At 39.1% G+C, this 17,937-nt stretch overlaps 1 protein-coding gene and 1 pseudogene across 1 annotated transcript; one reads left to right on the top strand and one right to left on the bottom strand.

Annotated features, from left to right (window-relative positions):
* Positions 1 to 896: 896 nt before the first annotated feature.
* On the top strand, positions 897 to 2,738 carry LOC123886205. Its single transcript, XM_045935540.1, has 8 exons — positions 897 to 1,052; positions 1,147 to 1,242; positions 1,538 to 1,635; positions 1,722 to 1,843; positions 1,941 to 2,025; positions 2,114 to 2,311; positions 2,491 to 2,587; positions 2,691 to 2,738. Exons 1-8 carry the CDS (start codon positions 897 to 899, stop codon positions 2,736 to 2,738), a joined length of 900 nt encoding a protein of 299 aa, XP_045791496.1.
* A 6,129-nt stretch (positions 2,739 to 8,867) lies between these two features.
* LOC123884060 lies at positions 8,868 to 9,858 on the bottom strand (annotated as a pseudogene).
* Between the last annotated feature and the right edge of the window lie 8,079 nt (positions 9,859 to 17,937).

Genomic DNA, 17,937 nt, shown 5'->3' with positions numbered 1-17,937 from the left:
TTTTTATTTATTTTTTTCACCAAAAATCATGATTTTTTTTTGTCTATAAATAGAGACTTGGTTCATTTGATTTGGACACAGGAAAAAAATCAATTTTTTCACTATATTAGTCTTATTATTATTTTTCTATTAGTGTTAATCTTAAAATATTATTCTTAAAATATTTTTTCTTTGCGTTACCCCCCTGACTCAACAAGTGGCATATGACATGGATGAATCTTGATGTGGGCTCACACGTGGAGTATGAGCTGAACGAATTTTAAGTAGTCGCAATACTTAAAATTTTCACTCTTTTTAGAATATGATAACTACATCATCCGCTACGTTTGATTTTCTAGCGCGCTCTATTTTTACTCATTTGCTACCGATGATTTTTTTGCTCGCCCTATTTTTACGTATTGAAAAAAAATGTTAAAATTGATTTAGGTTATTAATCTTTTTTTTTGTTAATTCAGATTAACTACTCTAAAATGATCAAAATTTTTAGAATACCACCTACTTAAAAAACAGTTGAGTTAGTAATTTCTTATAACTTCAAGTCTGAGTTAACTAAGGATAGTATCATTCCATATAAAGCTTATTTCCTCTTTTATGTAGTTACCAATACCTGTTGTTTCCTCTTTGTGTGTGATTAGCTGTCAACTCAAAGAAGAAAATTTACCCCAAGTAGTCATTCAACTTATCACATTAATGCACATGTCAATCCTTTAATTTAATTTTTGATGGGTGCTTAATGATAAAGCTGTTATGCGATTATATCCTTTAATTGGAAGGATTGTACCGTAATTTGCCCTGCCAAACCATTGTTATTTTTCCTTATATAAGTCAGTTGCATGAGTTTAAAGTTATATATTACAAAGTCATTGTTTTCTCTGTAAACAATCTCTCTTTAGGTAATGGAATTTACTCATCGGTTCACTCCTTTGGATCGTCTTCGTTGTAATAGTTTAGATTGGTCCATTAAGGTTAGGGTGGTGAGAATGTGGAAAGTTAGACGTTGTTTGAAAACACATGATATTTATGAGATTGAGCTTATTTTACTTGACAAAGAGGTTATATTTGTACATTTTGTTGTTTGTTTTGAGTGTTGTGAATATTTTTTCTATTTTGACTTTTGTTACAATTTATGTTTGATTTCATCTGCAGGGTAAAAAGATTCAAGCAACTGTTCCTGCTGAATTTGTTGATCGTTTTGCTAATATTTTATTCGAAGATGGTGTATACATGATTGAATATTTTCATGTAAAAAAAATATTAGCCAGTGTATGTTTACTTTCAGTCAGTTCAGGATAGTTTTCTGCATCATGACCACTGTTGCCCTCTCTCAGAGTTTGGCCATTCCTCATTATGCTCTCAAGTTGTTTTCTTTCCAAAAGATGCGGAACTTTACAAATGGTTTGAATTATTTAGTTGGTATGTGATGTTTTTTTGTTAAGTTTGGTTAGCTGTTTATTTTCTCTTATAAATTTTTGTGTAAATGTTTCATTAGGTTTTGTTAGGGATTTTTAATGTAACTTTTGTATCTTTTGCTGTGTAGATGTTATGGGTGTTGTCATTGATGTATTTTTGCCATCCAGCTGATGGAATGAGTGGTGGAATGGATTGTGGTGTGAGAGTTATATTAGCTGATATGTGGTATTAATTGAATTTTTTTTCTTTTCTTAGTGTCCTGTTTTTGATTTTGGTTGTATGTTTGTGTGATCTTATGGTGTTTTATGTAGTGGAAAGTTTGAGTGTTTTCTATCTGGTCGTAATGCTTATGAGTTGGAGAGGATGTTGAATGGATGTACCAGGGATTTGCCTATTTTAGTACTGCTTTTTGTCAGGATTGTTGCCAAAAATGGTATGTTTAATGTTAATTTTTTGTCTGCTTTTTGTTTATTATTTATGATGTCCTTTGTTTTTAATTAACCTCTTATCTTTTGATTCAAAATGGTTAGGTTTTGTGTTTATTGAATGTATTGATGATGTTAGCAAAGTTTTATTGAATCCTCCTTATGTGGAAGTGGATCAGTTTAAGAATGAGTGAGATTCTTATCCTATTTTATAGTATTCATTGTTTTAGCTGATTTTTTGTTTTCCATTGATAATTTTATTGGTGATTTTGTTTTAGTATGGGATATAAGTGTTGTTCCGTTCCTTTGGTTAAGAAAGAATACTATTCAGGTTCCAAATCATGTAAAGAGCTGGAGTTTACTCGGCTCTATCCACATAAAACTGTGCATGAACTGATTCACACATTTCAGGATGGATTGTTTGTTCTCTGTGGCAAAATTGTTGGTCTTTTCAAAGTTGATCAGTGGTTCTATCGGTTTGTCACTGTGGAGCTTTTTTAAATATTGGACGTGTTCTTATTATTGTGTTCATTGCCATCTTACTGTCTTCAGCTCTACATCAAAGTAATGTGCTGCAGTTTTTTATTTAAAACTGGTTTTCCTTCATTAGTTTCCCTATTTATTTTTTAAGTTTCTGAATTTGTGTTTGTTATAGGTGTTCTCTTCAAATTGGCATTCAGGATGGAACATCTGGAGTATTGTTGCCAATGTCTGAGAATTTGCTTGAAGGAATTGAATCCATTCGTGACAATGTATTATTTGTACTGTTATGTTTTGTTCAAATGTACATCCGTTGCAGTTTTGATTTTATGCTTTTTCATTGTTTTTAACATGTTGTCTATGTTGTTTTTTCAGGGATCTTCCTTTGCTTTGAGTGACTATGGTGAAAAAAATACTGGCTGATAAGTTAGTCTTAATGATTGTGAAGAAATCTATTAGAGTTGATGAGCTGTCTGATCATGTTGTTGAGGTTCTTCGTATCACAGATGATATTGATGTTATCAAAACCCTTCAATTTGATGGCAAATATGCGTTTTCAAACCAGGTACCTTAGCTTTTTGCATAGAGACCTATTTGATTGTTTTTGCAAATTTTATCTGTGTTCATTAATTGATTTTGTTGCAATTGTTTTTTGAAATTGTTTTAGGTAATTTTTGAAGGGCCTACTCTTGGATTTGGTTGTGATGGGGGAACTGGAATAGTATCATTTGGCCAAGAGTTTGTTGGTCATGGAAAGGGTGCTTTGATTGAGGATGTTGTTCAAGTTGTGTCTCGCAAGGAAATAAATAAATCCAAAGCTGTTGACAATGCTATAATTATGGGTGGAATAAGCACAGAAAGTTCTTCTTCTACTATGCGTTTTTAGTGGTTTTGCTGCTGAAAGTGTTTGCGTGTTGGCCTTCAATGCAAAGGCTGTGTGTTTGCCTGTTTATTTTGTTTGTTTATCGCTTATGTTTTGGTTCAAGGGGCCATTGTTGTGCTGTATTTTGTTAACAGTTTGTTGTGTTTTAATGTGTGTTAGTTATTGCTTTAGGTGTTCTTGTGTATTAGGTTGAACTAAATCTGGTTTATTTTAGGATTTGTTTTATGACTAAGCTATTATTGTTGATCAATTAGTGTTGCTTAGGCATTTTGATTATGGGTATCTTTGGTATGAACTATATTATTGTCTACTCTTTATGTTTATCTAATGTGGATATCTTAAGTTGAGATTTATCACTTTATTTATTATAATTTAGAAATTTATATGATTTATTTATTTTTATTATTTATAATTTAGTTGTCTATAGCAATAATAACTTGAGGATAATAAGATAAAAAAAATTATAAATTATAATGAAATTCCAAACAATCTACTCAATCATATTTGTTGAATCAAAATCGCTTAATTTAAAATCTCAATCAAAATTTGTGATATTACACGACGGATTCATGTGTTGCTATCTATGAATAGATTAATAATTATTGTTCGTCTTATTTTTTATCCATCCGCTATATATATATATAATAATAATAATTGTCGCGTTCTATGTTTTTTACTCATTCCCTATTGTCAAGTTTTCGCATGCCCTATTTTTACTCATTTCCTAGCCACGAGTTTCTTGTCCGTTATATTTTTACTCATTTGCTTATTACGATTTTATCGTGCGCCTTATTTTTGCTCATTCACTATGTACGACTTTCTCGCGCGCTCTATTTTACTCATTCCCTATGTAAGAGTTTCTACCGTGCCCTATTTTTACTCATCCCCTATGTAACACCCTAACCCATACTACCCTTAAAAACGTAATTTTAAAAACTTTTCAACAAGTGTAAAGGCAGAGTGCCACGCGGTAATTAAACACAAGCATACACACAGAGCATCATGAAATTTAACATGAAAAGCAACAGCGGATTCCAATCAAACCAAGCATGCATATATATATACATATAATATATATACATAAGCCATATTCATCCCTAAGGATGTCACTTATACAAGAACTAGCATAACAAAAAGGTAACACCGATATACGATGAAATCCAAGCGTAACCCCGACTCGATGTTACATTACCAGAGCATTCACTATTTACAAACTCTAGTCAAAAGCTAGTACTAAGAGGAGTAATCTATGCTAAGTCTCCTCACCAAAAGGTACTTCAACACCACGCTAGAACAGCAGTCTAAACGTCGGCACAATCCTCAGCCTGAATATCTGAACCCCCAAAGGTCCAGCAAATAACACAAAGCAGAGAGTTAGAAAACATAATCGCATATCATACGAGCATAAGAAAGACCTTACACTTTCGAACTACATCATACATATTCTAACTCACGCCAAAACATCGCACTAAAACGATTATCAATTAATAAAGTTCAACACAATTCAACCAAATAATGTCACGTACCATTTATCAAATATATGCGCATTTACCCTAAGGTATCTAATGCCAATTAATTCACTGTCATGCCATCCCTAGACATAACTAAATGCATGTGGTACCAAGATGTCTCACCAACGGTGGACCAAGAACAGTTTTATATCATGCTGGATATGTCGGAACTTACCGAACCATCTTATCTCCCTTGGATAAGCCAAAACAGTTTTATATCCTGTTGGATAGCAACTCCGGACTCATGGATTCATCTAATCCGATCCTCGGCTTCATTATGGACACATAATCCATTTTTCGTTATTGGAACCCAAGTTTCCAATGTTCACATACAATCATGAATGCATGTATGCATACACATATCAACCATATGATATTCTCTAGCTCGAAGCTACTCTTTTATGAATGCGGGAACACAATCCTAACACATTCACTTAACATTGCAAATTAATGCCAAAACATAACATTGCTCACTTTAAGCTACAACTTATTGCATACACGTTCATCAATCATATAACGATTAACAATAAGCATTAACAGCATCAACATGTATCAACAATCATGTAAGGATACTTTTAAACCATGTTACAAGTGCTTAATCACACTTATAAACATCAACAAAATTGCTGTCACAGAGGCCTTCGCTAAGCGAAGCCTTAGCGAGACTTGGCGAACCTCACCAGGAAGTCACCTGCTCATAGCGAGCTTCGGCGAGATCCAGCGAACCTGTTCGCTACAGCGAACTCCTGGTCGCTTAGCGAACCACACCAGAACAGAATATCTGTTCTTGAGTTATCTAAGGCGGTTTAACCTCAAATCAACTCAAAAATTCATCCAAACATGTTATAAATTCATATAAACAGCCATTCCAAACATATATGGTATCAAGGAACATTAATCATCCCTTCCAAACATCCAATTACCTCAAATAATCAAAATCATGGCAATTTCTTGGGTTTTAAGTAACTTTTATAAACTTAACAAAAATGATCCAAACACATACATATTCTTCATGGAATCAAGCTAGTGATTAACACATACAAAGTGATGATGAAGAACATCACACTCACATACAAAAGCTTAATCAAAGTCTAAAAGAAATTGAGTGGGAGAGTTCGGGAACGGAGACATAGACAATCTCCCCCCTCCTTGTCACTCAAGAATCATGAATTCTAATCTCTTACCTTAAGCAAAGATGATGATCCAAGCCTTCTCTTGCTCAAGCTTTCTCTTAGCCAAAACCCTAGCTCTTGCTCTATCTTGCTTCTACTCACTCAAACTCAAAGAAATGAATTTATGATACTATTCATATGTTTGACTTGCTACTTATACTACTTCTCATTTGTCATGAACCAAGCCCAAATGGCTTAGGCCCATGCCTCTCACGCCCATTTAAGCCCAAAACAAGGTTCTCGCGCCTAATAACTTACGTTCGGCTAAATAATTATTCGTCGCTCACTAAAATAATAAAAGCCAATTAATAAATAAAATAACATTTAATAAAATATACGAATACGAAAAATGGGTCGTTACAATCCTACCCCCCTTAAAAGAATTTCGCCCTCGAAATTACCTAGAAACAGATCGGGATAAGAATCTCTCATCTTGCTTTCCAACTCCCACGTCGCATTCTCACCAGCCGGTCCTCCCCACACGACTTTCACGGATGCAATCTCTTTGTTTCTCAACCTCTTCACTTCTCTTCCTTCGATTCTCAAAGGCACAGTCTCAATGGTCAAGTCATCCCTCACTTGAACATCGTCCGATTCAATCACGTGTGTCGGATCAGACACATACTTGCGCAACTGTGATACATGAAAAAACATCGTGCAAATTCGCCAATGATGGCGGTAATGCAATCCTATACGCAACTTTCCCAACTCGCTTCAAAATCTCAAACGGTCCAATAAACCTCGACGTCAACTTCCTTGACTTCAACGCACGTCCTACTCCAGTAGTCGATGTAACTCGTAGGAATACATGATCCCCTTCTTGGAATTCAATGTCCTTCCTCCTCTTATCATGATAACTCTTCTGTCGACTCTGAGACGCTTTCATCTTCTCACGAATCATCCGAATCTTCTCTGTTGTTTCTTGTACAATCTCTGGTCCAAGAATTGCACCTTCTCCAGTTTCATACCAACACAGAGGTGTCCTACACCTTCTCCCATACAAAGCCTCAAACGGTGCCATTCCGATACTAGAATGGTAACTGTTGTTGTATGTAAACTCTACCAACGGCAAACAAGAATCCCAATTCACGTTTTGCTCCAAAACACAAGCTCTCAACAAATCCTCTAAGGATTGTATCGTCCTCTCCGACTGACCATCTGTCTGAGGATGATACGCTGAACTCAACCTCAACTTCGTTCCTAAAGCTTCTTGCAAGCTTTCCCAAAATCTAGAAGTAAATCTCGGATCTCTATCCGAAATAATACTTGTTGAATACCATGTAGCCTCACAATCTGCTCCACATAAATCTCGGCCAACTTAGGCACCAAAGTACCTTTCCTGATAGCAATGAAGTGAGCACACTTCGTCAAACGATCTACATACTACCCAAATCACCTCGTTACCTTTCTTGGTCTTCGGTAAACCTCCCACAAAATCCATTGCAATGCTATCCCATTTCCATTCGGGTATAAACATTGTTGTAACAAACCAAACGGCTTCTGATGCTCAATCTTCGATTTCTGACAAGTTAAGCATGAATAAACAAATTCAGAATTTGCCCTCTTCATTCCCCGGCCACCAAAATAACTTCCTCAAATCCTGATACATCTTGGTTACTCCAGGATGAATACTCAAACCACTTCTGTGACCTTCTTCCATGATCATTCTCTTTAATTCGGGGTACATCCGGTACACAAACTCTTCCGTGAAATCTCATGACTCCACTTTCGTCAATCTTGATATTGGTCTCCTTACCTTCATTGATGAGTACCATCTTCTCCATCAATCTCTTATCCGATTTCTGACGTTCTTTAATATCCTCGAGAAAAGGATTCGTCAACTTTAACATTCCTAGCTTCACACTTGAAGAAGTAACTTCACACACAAGACTCAAGTCTCGGAACTCTTCAATCAACTCTAACTCTCTCACCATCAATGATGACATATGCAAAGTTTTCCTACTTAATGCATCGGCCACCACATTGGCTTTTCCGGGGTGATAACTCAATTCAAAATCGTAGTCCTTTAAGAATTCGAGCCATCTTCGTTGCCTCATATTCAACTCCTTCTGGTCGAATAAGTACTTCAGACTCTTGTGATCACTAAACACTTCAAACCTCGATCCATACAAGTAGTGTCTCCACACTTTCAAAGCAAACACCACTGCGGCTAACTCCAAATCATGCGTTGGATAGTTCCTCTCGTGAACCTTCAGTTGCCTTGAAGCATATGCTACCACATTACCCCCTTGCATAAGCACTCCACCAAGTCCTAACTTCGAAGCATCGCAATACACGACGAACGACTCTTTGGCATCAGGTAAAATCAACACGGGTGCAGTAGTCAATCTTCTCTTGAGCTCTTGGAAACTCTTCTCACAAATACCGTCCCAAACAAACGCTTGATCTTTCCTCGTCAACTTGGTTAACGGCAAAGCCAACTTCGAAAAACCTTCGATGAATCTTCTATAATAACCCCGGCCAAACCAAGGAAACTTCTAATCTCTGAAACAGATTCCGGCGTTCCCCACTGTGACACAGCGTCAACCTTCGCAGGATCTACCGCGATTCCTCCACTTGAAATTATATGCCCTAAGAAACTCACCTCTTTCATCCAAAATTCACACTTCGACAACTTGGCATACAACTTCTTCTCCTTCAAGACTTGTAAAACAATCCTCAAGTGCTCTTCGTGCTCTTCCTCGGATTTTGAGTAAATCAAAATGTCGTCGATGAACACCACCACGAATCTATCCAAAAATGAATGGAAAATTCGGTTCATGTACTCCATGAAAACTCCAGGTGCATTGGTCACACCAAACGGCATAACTGAATACTCGTAGTGCCCATACCTCGTCCTAAATGCAGTCTTAGGTATGTCTTCCGTCTTCACTCTAATCTGATGGTATCCAGATCTCAAATCGATCTTACTAAACACGCAAGCTCCAACTAGTTGATCCATCAAATCATCTATCCTCGGAAGTGGATATTTATTCTTGATCGTCACTTTGTTCAACTGACGATAGTCTATACATAATCTCATGCTTCCATCTTTCTTCTTCACAAGCAATACCGGCGCTCCCCATGGCGAAACACTCGGTCGAACAAACCTCTTCTCAAGCAGCTCTTCAAGTTGCTTCTTCAATTCATTCAACTCTGACGCTGACATTCGATACGGCGCCATCGATATCGGGCTAGTTCCAGGTACTAGGTCGATAGAAAACTCTACCTCTCGCTTTGGAGGCACGTCAGATATGTCATCTGGAAACACATCTGGGAATTCACAAACGATCGGTAACTCTTCTATCTTAACTCCTCCTTCGAGCTTCAATGATGCAAACATCATGAACATCTCGGCATGTTCTTTCAACGCTTCCGATACTTCCTTCCCGCTCATCAAATGCAAGTTCTCCTCCGGCTTCGGAAAAACAACGGCCTTCTCACGACAGTTGATATGAATTCGGTTGAAGATTAACCAATTCATACCAAAAATCACATCCATACCACTAAGTGGAATACACACTAAATCCATACCAAAATGCCTACCAAAAATGGTTACGGGGCAGTTACGACATACTTGTCGGGTAATCACTGAACCATTAGCAGGAGTTTCTATTTCCATCCTACCCATCATATCCGTTAAAGGAATACTAAGACGCTTCGCACAATCCAAAGAAATAAAAGAATGCGTCGCTCCCGTATCTATAATCGCAATTAAAGGAGTGTCATAGATGAAACACGTACCTCTAATGAGATTGTCCTCAAGGCTAGCATCCCTCTCCACTTAAAGCAAACACCTTGCCCATCACCTTCTTGGGCTTCTTACAAGTCGGACTCTTGTGGCCTTCTTCACCACAGTTGAAACACACCACCCTTGTCCTACACACTTCGGTCTTGTGGCCCAGCTTTCCACAATTCTTACACCTATCTCCTTTCTTCGGGCAATCATAAGACATATGACCCCTTTCTCCACAGTTGTAACAACTTCCATTCACCGGCTTCTTACCACCACTTGTATTACCCCCTACCGCGGTTATCATAAGGTTTTCCGCGCTCTTGTCCTTTCCCTTTTCGGTCATTCGCAGCTTGTAGTAGTTCACCTTAGCTCTACCATCTTCATCACAAATCCTACTCTTGTCACAAGGGTCGCAAAATCCCTTATCTGCGAAAATCCAATCATATGCTTGATGTCTGGACGTAGACCACTTTCAAACTTCACACACTTGTCGTTCTCCGCTTCCAAAGTGTTGTAATGCGGGCTAAACGCACACAAAGTCTCAAACTTGACGGCATAGTCAGCCACCGTCATATTTCCCTGTTTCAACTCCATGAATTCCACCACTTTCTTGTTCTTCACATCCACAGGAAAATACTTAACCAAAAATTCTCTTTTAAACATTGCCCATGGTATAGCCATACCACCGGGTCCTAGCCTCAACTTGGCATTCTTCCACCACACATTCGCTTCCTCGCGCAACACATATGTTCCAAGGGTTGTCTTTCCTTCCTCGGAACAATCCATTGCTTCAAAAATTATTTCAAGTTCCTCAGCCACTTGTGAGCTCCATCCGGGTTGTAACCTCCGGTAAATGTTGGCGGTTTCTGCTTCATGAACCTTTCCAACCTCATCTCTACCTCTCTTCCAGGTTGATGATCTCTAACCACTATGTTGGTGAGTGCGGCCAAAGCCTCCGCAATCTGAGCATTCGTTCTTGCAGCAGCCATGATTCCTGAACGAATCACAACTAGACGTTAGAAAGTACTAACAGTGTTCCCCTACACATGCTCATACGGGGAAAAGAAAAGTCCTAATTGGTTCACACGAACCAACCAGGCTCTGATACCACTATTGTAACACCCTAACCCATACTACCCTTAAAAACGTAATTTTAAAAACTTTTCAACAAGTGTAAAGGCAGAGTGCCACGCGGTAATTAAACACAAGCATACACACAGAGCATCATGAAATTTAACATGAAAAGCAACAGCGGATTCCAATCAAACCAAGCATGCATATATATATACATATATATATACATAAGCCATATTCATCCCTAAGGATGTCACTTATACAAGAACTAGCATAACAAAAAGGTAACACCGATATACGATGAAATCCAAGCGTAACCCCGACTCGATGTTACATTACCAGAGCATTCACTATTTACAAACTCTAGTCAAAAGCTAGTACTAAGAGGAGTAATCTATGCTAAGTCTCCTCACCAAAAGGTACTTCAACACCACGCTAGAACAGCAGTCTAAAACGTCGGCACAATCCTCAGCCTGAATATCTGAACCCCCAAAGGTCCAGCAAATAACACAAAGCAGAGAGTTAGAAAACATAATCGCATATCATACGAGCATAAGAAAGACCTTACACTTTCGAACTACATTATACATATTCTAACTCACGCCCAAAACATCGCACTAAACGATTATCAATTAATAAAGTTCAACACAATTCAACCAAATAATGTCACGTACCATTTATCAAATATATGCGCATTTACCCTAAGGTATCTAATGCCAATTAATTCACTGTCATGCCATCCCTAGACATAACTAAATGCATGTGGTACCAAGATGTCTCACCAACGGTGGACCAAGAACAGTTTTATATCATGCTGGATATGTCGGAACTTACCGAACCATCTTATCTCCCTTGGATAAGCCAAAACAGTTTTATATCCTGTTGGATAGCAACTCCGGACTCATGGATTCATCTAATCCGATCCTCGGCTTCATTATGGACACATAATCCATTTTCGTTATTGGAACCCAAGTTTCCAATGTTCACATACAATCATGAATGCATGTATGCATACACATATCAACCATATGATATTCTCTAGCTCGAAGCTACTCTTTTATGAATGCGGGAACACAATCCTAACACATTCACTTAACATTGCAAATTAATGCCAAAACATAACATTGCTCACTTTAAGCTACAACTTATTGCATACACGTTTATCAATCATATAACGATTAACAATAAGCATTAACAGCATCAACATGTATCAACAATCATGTAAGGATACTTTTAAACCATGTTACAAGTGCCTAATCACACTTATAAACATCAACAAAAATTGCTGTCACAGAGGCCTTCGCTAAGCGAAGCCTTAGCGAGACTTGGCGAACCTCACCAGGAAGTCACCTGCTCATAGCGAGCTTCGGCGAGATCCAGCGAACCTGTTCGCTACAGCGAACTCCTGGTCGCTTAGCGAACCACACCAGAACAGAATATCTGTTCTTGAGTTATCTAAGGCGGTTTAACCTCAAATCAACTCAAAAATTCATCCAAACATGTTATAAATTCATATAAACAGCCATTCCAAACATATATGGTATCAAGGAACATTAATCATCCCTTCCAAACATCCAATTACCTCAAATAATCAAAATCATGGCAATTTTCTTGGGTTTTAAGTAACTTTTATAAACTTAACAAAAATGATCCAAACACATACATATTCTTCATGGAATCAAGCTAGTGATTAACACATACAAAGTGATGATGAAGAACATCACACTCACATACAAAAGCTTAATCAAAGTCTAAAAGAAATTGAGTGGGAGAGTTCGGGAACGGAGACATAGACAATCTCCCCCCTCTTGTCACTCAAGAATCATGAATTCTAATCTCTTACCTTAAGCAAAGATGATGATCCAAGCCTTCTCTTGCTCAAGCTTTCTCTTAGCCAAAACCCTAGCTCTTGCTCTATCTTGCTTCTACTCACTCAAACTCAAAGAAATGAATTTATGATACTATTCATATGTTTGACTTGCTACTTATACTACTTCTCATTTGTCATGAACCAAGCCCAAATGGCTTAGGCCCATGCCTCTCACGCCCATTTAAGCCCAAAACAAGGTTCTCGCGCCTAATAACTTACGTTCGGCTAAATAATTATTCGTCGCTCACTAAAATAATAAAAGCCAATTAATAAATAAAATAACATTTAATAAAATATACGAATACGAAAAATGGGTCGTTACAATCCTACCCCCCTTAAAAAGAGTTTCGCCCTCGAAATTACCTAGAAACAGATCGGGATAAGAATCTCTCATCTTGCTTTCCAACTCCCACGTCGCATTCTCACCAGCCGGTCCTCCCCACACGACTTTCACGGATGCAATCTCTTTGTTTCTCAACCTCTTCACTTCTCTTCCTTCGATTCTCAAAGGCACAGTCTCAATGGTCAAGTCATCCCTCACTTGAACATCGTCCGATTCAATCACGTGTGTCGGATCAGACACATACTTGCGCAACTGTGATACATGAAAAACATCGTGCAAATTCGCCAATGATGGCGGTAATGCAATCCTATACGCAACTTTCCCAACTCGCTTCAAAATCTCAAACGGTCCAATAAACCTCGACGTCAACTTCCTTGACTTCAACGCACGTCCTACTCCAGTAGTCGATGTAACTCGTAGGAATACATGATCCCCTTCTTGGAATTCAATGTCCTTCCTCCTCTTATCATGATAACTCTTCTGTCGACTCTGAGACGCTTTCATCTTCTCACGAATCATCCGAATCTTCTCTGTTGTTTCTTGTACAATCTCTGGTCCAAGAATTGCACCTTCTCCAGTTTCATACCAACACAGAGGTGTCCTACACCTTCTCCCATACAAAGCCTCAAACGGTGCCATTCTGATACTAGAATGGTAACTGTTGTTGTATGTAAACTCTACCAACGGCAAACAAGAATCCCAATTCACGTTTTGCTCCAAAACACAAGCTCTCAACAAATCCTCTAAGGATTGTATCGTCCTCCTCCGACTGACCATCTGTCTGAGGATGATACGCTGAACTCAACCTCAACTTCGTTCCTAAAGCTTCTTGCAAGCTTTCCCAAAATCTAGAAGTAAATCTCGGATCTCTATCCGAAATAATACTTGTTGGAATACCATGTAGCCTCACAATCTGCTCCACATAAATCTCGGCCAACTTAGGCACCAAAGTACCTTTCCTGATAGCAATGAAGTGAGCACACTTCGTCAAACGATCTACTACTACCCAAATCACCTCGTTACCTTTCTTGGTCTTCGGTAAACCTCCCACAAAAATCCATTGCAATGCTATCCCATTTCCATTCGGGTATAAACATTGGTTGTAACAAACCAAACGGCTTCTGATGCTCAATCTTCGATTTCTGACAAGTTAAGCATGAATAAACAAATTCAGAAATTTGACTCTTCATTCCCGGCCACCAAAATAACTTCCTCAAATCCTGATACATCTTGGTTACTCCAGGATGAATACTCAAACCACTTCTGTGACCTTCTTCCATGATCATTCTCTTTAATTCGGGTACATCCGTACACAAACTCTTCCGTGAAATCTCATGACTCCACTTTCGTCAATCTTGATATTGGTCTCCTTACCTTCATTGATGAGTACCATCTTCTCCATCAATCTCTTATCCGATTTCTGACGTTCTTTAATATCCTCGAGAAAAGGATTCGTCAACTTTAACATTCCTAGCTTCACACTTGAAGAAGTAACTTCACACACAAGACTCAAGTCTCGGAACTCTTCAATCAACTCTAACTCTCTCACCATCAATGATGACATATGCAAAGTTTTCCTACTTAATGCATCGGCCACCACATTGGCTTTTCCGGGGTGATAACTCAATTCAAAATCGTAGTCCTTTAAGAATTCGAGCCATCTTCGTTGCCTCATATTCAACTCCTTCTGGTCGAATAAGTACTTCAGACTCTTGTGATCACTAAACACTTCAAACCTCGATCCATACAAGTAGTGTCTCCACACTTTCAAAGCAAACACCACTGCGGCTAACTCCAAATCATGCGTTGGATAGTTCCTCTCGTGAACCTTCAGTTGCCTTGAAGCATATGCTACCACATTACCCCCCTTGCATAAGCACTCCACCAAGTCCTAACTTCGAAGCATCGCAATACCACGACGAACGACTCTTTGGCATCAGGTAAAATCAACACGGGTGCAGTAGTCAATCTTCTCTTGAGCTCTTGGAAACTCTTCTCACAAATACCGTCCCAAACAAAACGCTTGATCTTTCCTCGTCAACTTGGTTAACGGCAAAGCCAACTTCGAAAAACCTTCGATGAATCTTCTATAATAACCGGCCAAACCAAGGAAACTTCTAATCTCTGAAACAGATTCCGGCGTTCCCCACTGTGACACAGCGTCAACCTTCGCAGGATCTACCGCGATTCCTCCACTTGAAATTATATGCCCTAAGAAACTCACCTCTTTCATCCAAAATTCACACTTCGACAACTTGGCATACAACTTCTTCTCCTTCAAGACTTGTAAAACAATCCTCAAGTGCTCTTCGTGCTCTTCCTCGGATTTTGAGTAAATCAAAATGTCGTCGATGAACACCACCACGAATCTATCCAAAAATGAATGGAAAAATTCGGTTCATGTACTCCATGAAAACTCCAGGTGCATTGGTCACACCAAACGGCATAACTGAATACTCGTAGTGCCCATACCTCGTCCTAAAATGCAGTCTTAGGTATGTCTTCCGTCTTCACTCCTAATCTGATGGTATCCAGATCTCAAATCGATCTTACTAAACACGCAAGCTCCAACTAGTTGATCCATCAAATCATCTATCCTCGGAAGTGGATATTTATTCTTGATCGTCACTTTGTTCAACTGACGATAGTCTATACATAATCTCATGCTTCCATCTTTCTTCTTCACAAAGCAATACCGGCGCTCCCCATGGCGAAACACGCGGTCGAACAAACCTCTTCTCAAGCAGCTCTTCAAGTTGCTTCTTCAATTCATTCAACTCTGACGCTGACATTCGATACGGCGCCATCGATATCGGGCTAGTTCCAGGTACTAGGTCGATAGAAAAACTCTACCTCATCGCTTTGGAGGCACGTCAGATATGTCATCTGGAAACACATCTGGGAATTCACAAACGATCGGTAACTCTTCTATCTTAACTTCCTCCTTCGAGCTTCAATGATGCAAACATCATGAACATCTCGGCATGTTCTTTCAACGCTTCCGATACTTCCTTCCCGCTCATCAAATGCAAGTTCTCCTCCGGCTTCGGAAAAACAACGGCCTTCTCACGACAGTTGATATGAATTCGGTTGAAGATTAACCAATTCATACCAAAAATCACATCCATACCACTAAGTGGAATACACACTAAATCCATACCAAAATGCCTACCAAAAATGGTTACGGGGCAGTTACGACATACTTGTCGGGTAATCACTGAACCATTAGCAGGAGTTTCTATTTCCATCCTACCCATCATATCCGTTAAAGGAATACTAAGACGCTTCGCACAATCCAAAGAAATAAAAGAATGCGTCGCTCCCGTATCTATAATCGCAATTAAAGGAGTGTCATAGATGAAACACGTACCTCTAATGAGATTGTCCTCAAGGCTAGCATCCTCTCCACTTAAAGCAAACACCTTGCCCATCACCTTCTTGGGCTTCTTACAAGTCGGACTCTTGTGGCCTTCTTCACCACAGTTGAAACACACCACCCTTGTCCTACACACTTCGGTCTTGTGGCCCAGCTTTCCACAATTCTTACACCTATCTCCTTTCTTCGGGCAATCATAAGACATATGACCCCTTTCTCCACAGTTGTAACAACTTCCATTCACCGGCTTCTTACCACCACTTGTATTACCCCTACCGCGGTTATCATAAGGTTTTCCGCGCTCTTGTCCTTTCCCTTTTCGGTCATTCGCAGCCTTGTAGTAGTTCACCTTAGCTCTACCATCTTCATCACAAATCCTACTCTTGTTCACAAGGGTCGCAAAATCCCTTATCTGCGAAAATCCAATCATATGCTTGATGTCTGGACGTAGACCACTTTCAAACTTCACACACTTGTCGTTCTCCGCTTCCAAAGTGTTGTAATGCGGGCTAAACGCACACAAAGTCTCAAACTTGACGGCATAGTCAGCCACCGTCATATTTCCCTGTTTCAACTCCATGAATTCCACCACTTTCTTGTTCTTCACATCCACAGGAAAATACTTAACCAAAAATTCTCTTTTAAACATTGCCCATGGTATAGCCATACCACCGGGTCCTAGCCTCAACTTGGCATTCTTCCACCACACATTCGCTTCCTCGCGCAACACATATGTTCCAAGGGTTGTCTTTCCTTCCTCGGAACAATCCATTGCTTCAAAAATTATTTCAAGTTCCTCCAGCCACTTGTGAGCTCCATCCGGGTTGTAACCTCCGGTAAATGTTGGCGGTTTCTGCTTCATGAACCTTTCCAACCTCATCTCTACCTCTCTTCCAGGTTGATGATCTCTAACCACTATGTTGGTGAGTGCGGCCAAAGCCTCTGCAATCTGAGCATTCGTTCTTGCAGCAGCCATGATTCCTGAACGAATCACAACTAGACGTTAGAAAGTAATAACAGTGTTCCCTACACATGCTCATACGGGGAAAAGAAAAGTCCTAATTGGTTCACACGAACCAACCAGGCTCTGATACCACTATTGTAACACCCTAACCCATACTACCCTTAAAAACGTAATTTTAAAAACTTTTCAACAAGTGTAAAGGCAGAGTGCCACGCGGTAATTAAACACAAGCATACACACAGAGCATCATGAAATTTAACATGAAAAGCAACAGCGGATTCCAATCAAACCAAGCATGCATATATATATACATATATATATACATAAGCCATATTCATCCCTAAGGATGTCACTTATACAAGAACTAGCATAACAAAAAGGTAACACCGATATACGATGAAATCCAAGCGTAACCCCGACTCGATGTTACATTACCAGAGCATTCACTATTTACAAACTCTAGTCAAAAGCTAGTACTAAGAGGAGTAATCTATGCTAAGTCTCCTCACCAAAAGGTACTTCAACACCACGCTAGAACAGCAGTCTAAACGTCGGCACAATCCTCAGCCTGAATATCTGAACCCCCAAAGGTCCAGCAAATAACACAAAGCAGAGAGTTAGAAAACATAATCGCATATCATACGAGCATAAGAAAGACCTTACACTTTCGAACTACATCATACATATTCTAAC

This window comes from Trifolium pratense, linkage group LG5 (genome assembly GCF_020283565.1).
Source record: "Trifolium pratense cultivar HEN17-A07 linkage group LG5, ARS_RC_1.1, whole genome shotgun sequence".
NCBI classification, from domain to species: Eukaryota; Viridiplantae; Streptophyta; class Magnoliopsida; order Fabales; family Fabaceae; genus Trifolium; species Trifolium pratense.
The sequence above is the reverse complement of the archived record's forward strand: the minus strand, read 5'-3'. Positions and strand labels throughout refer to the sequence as shown.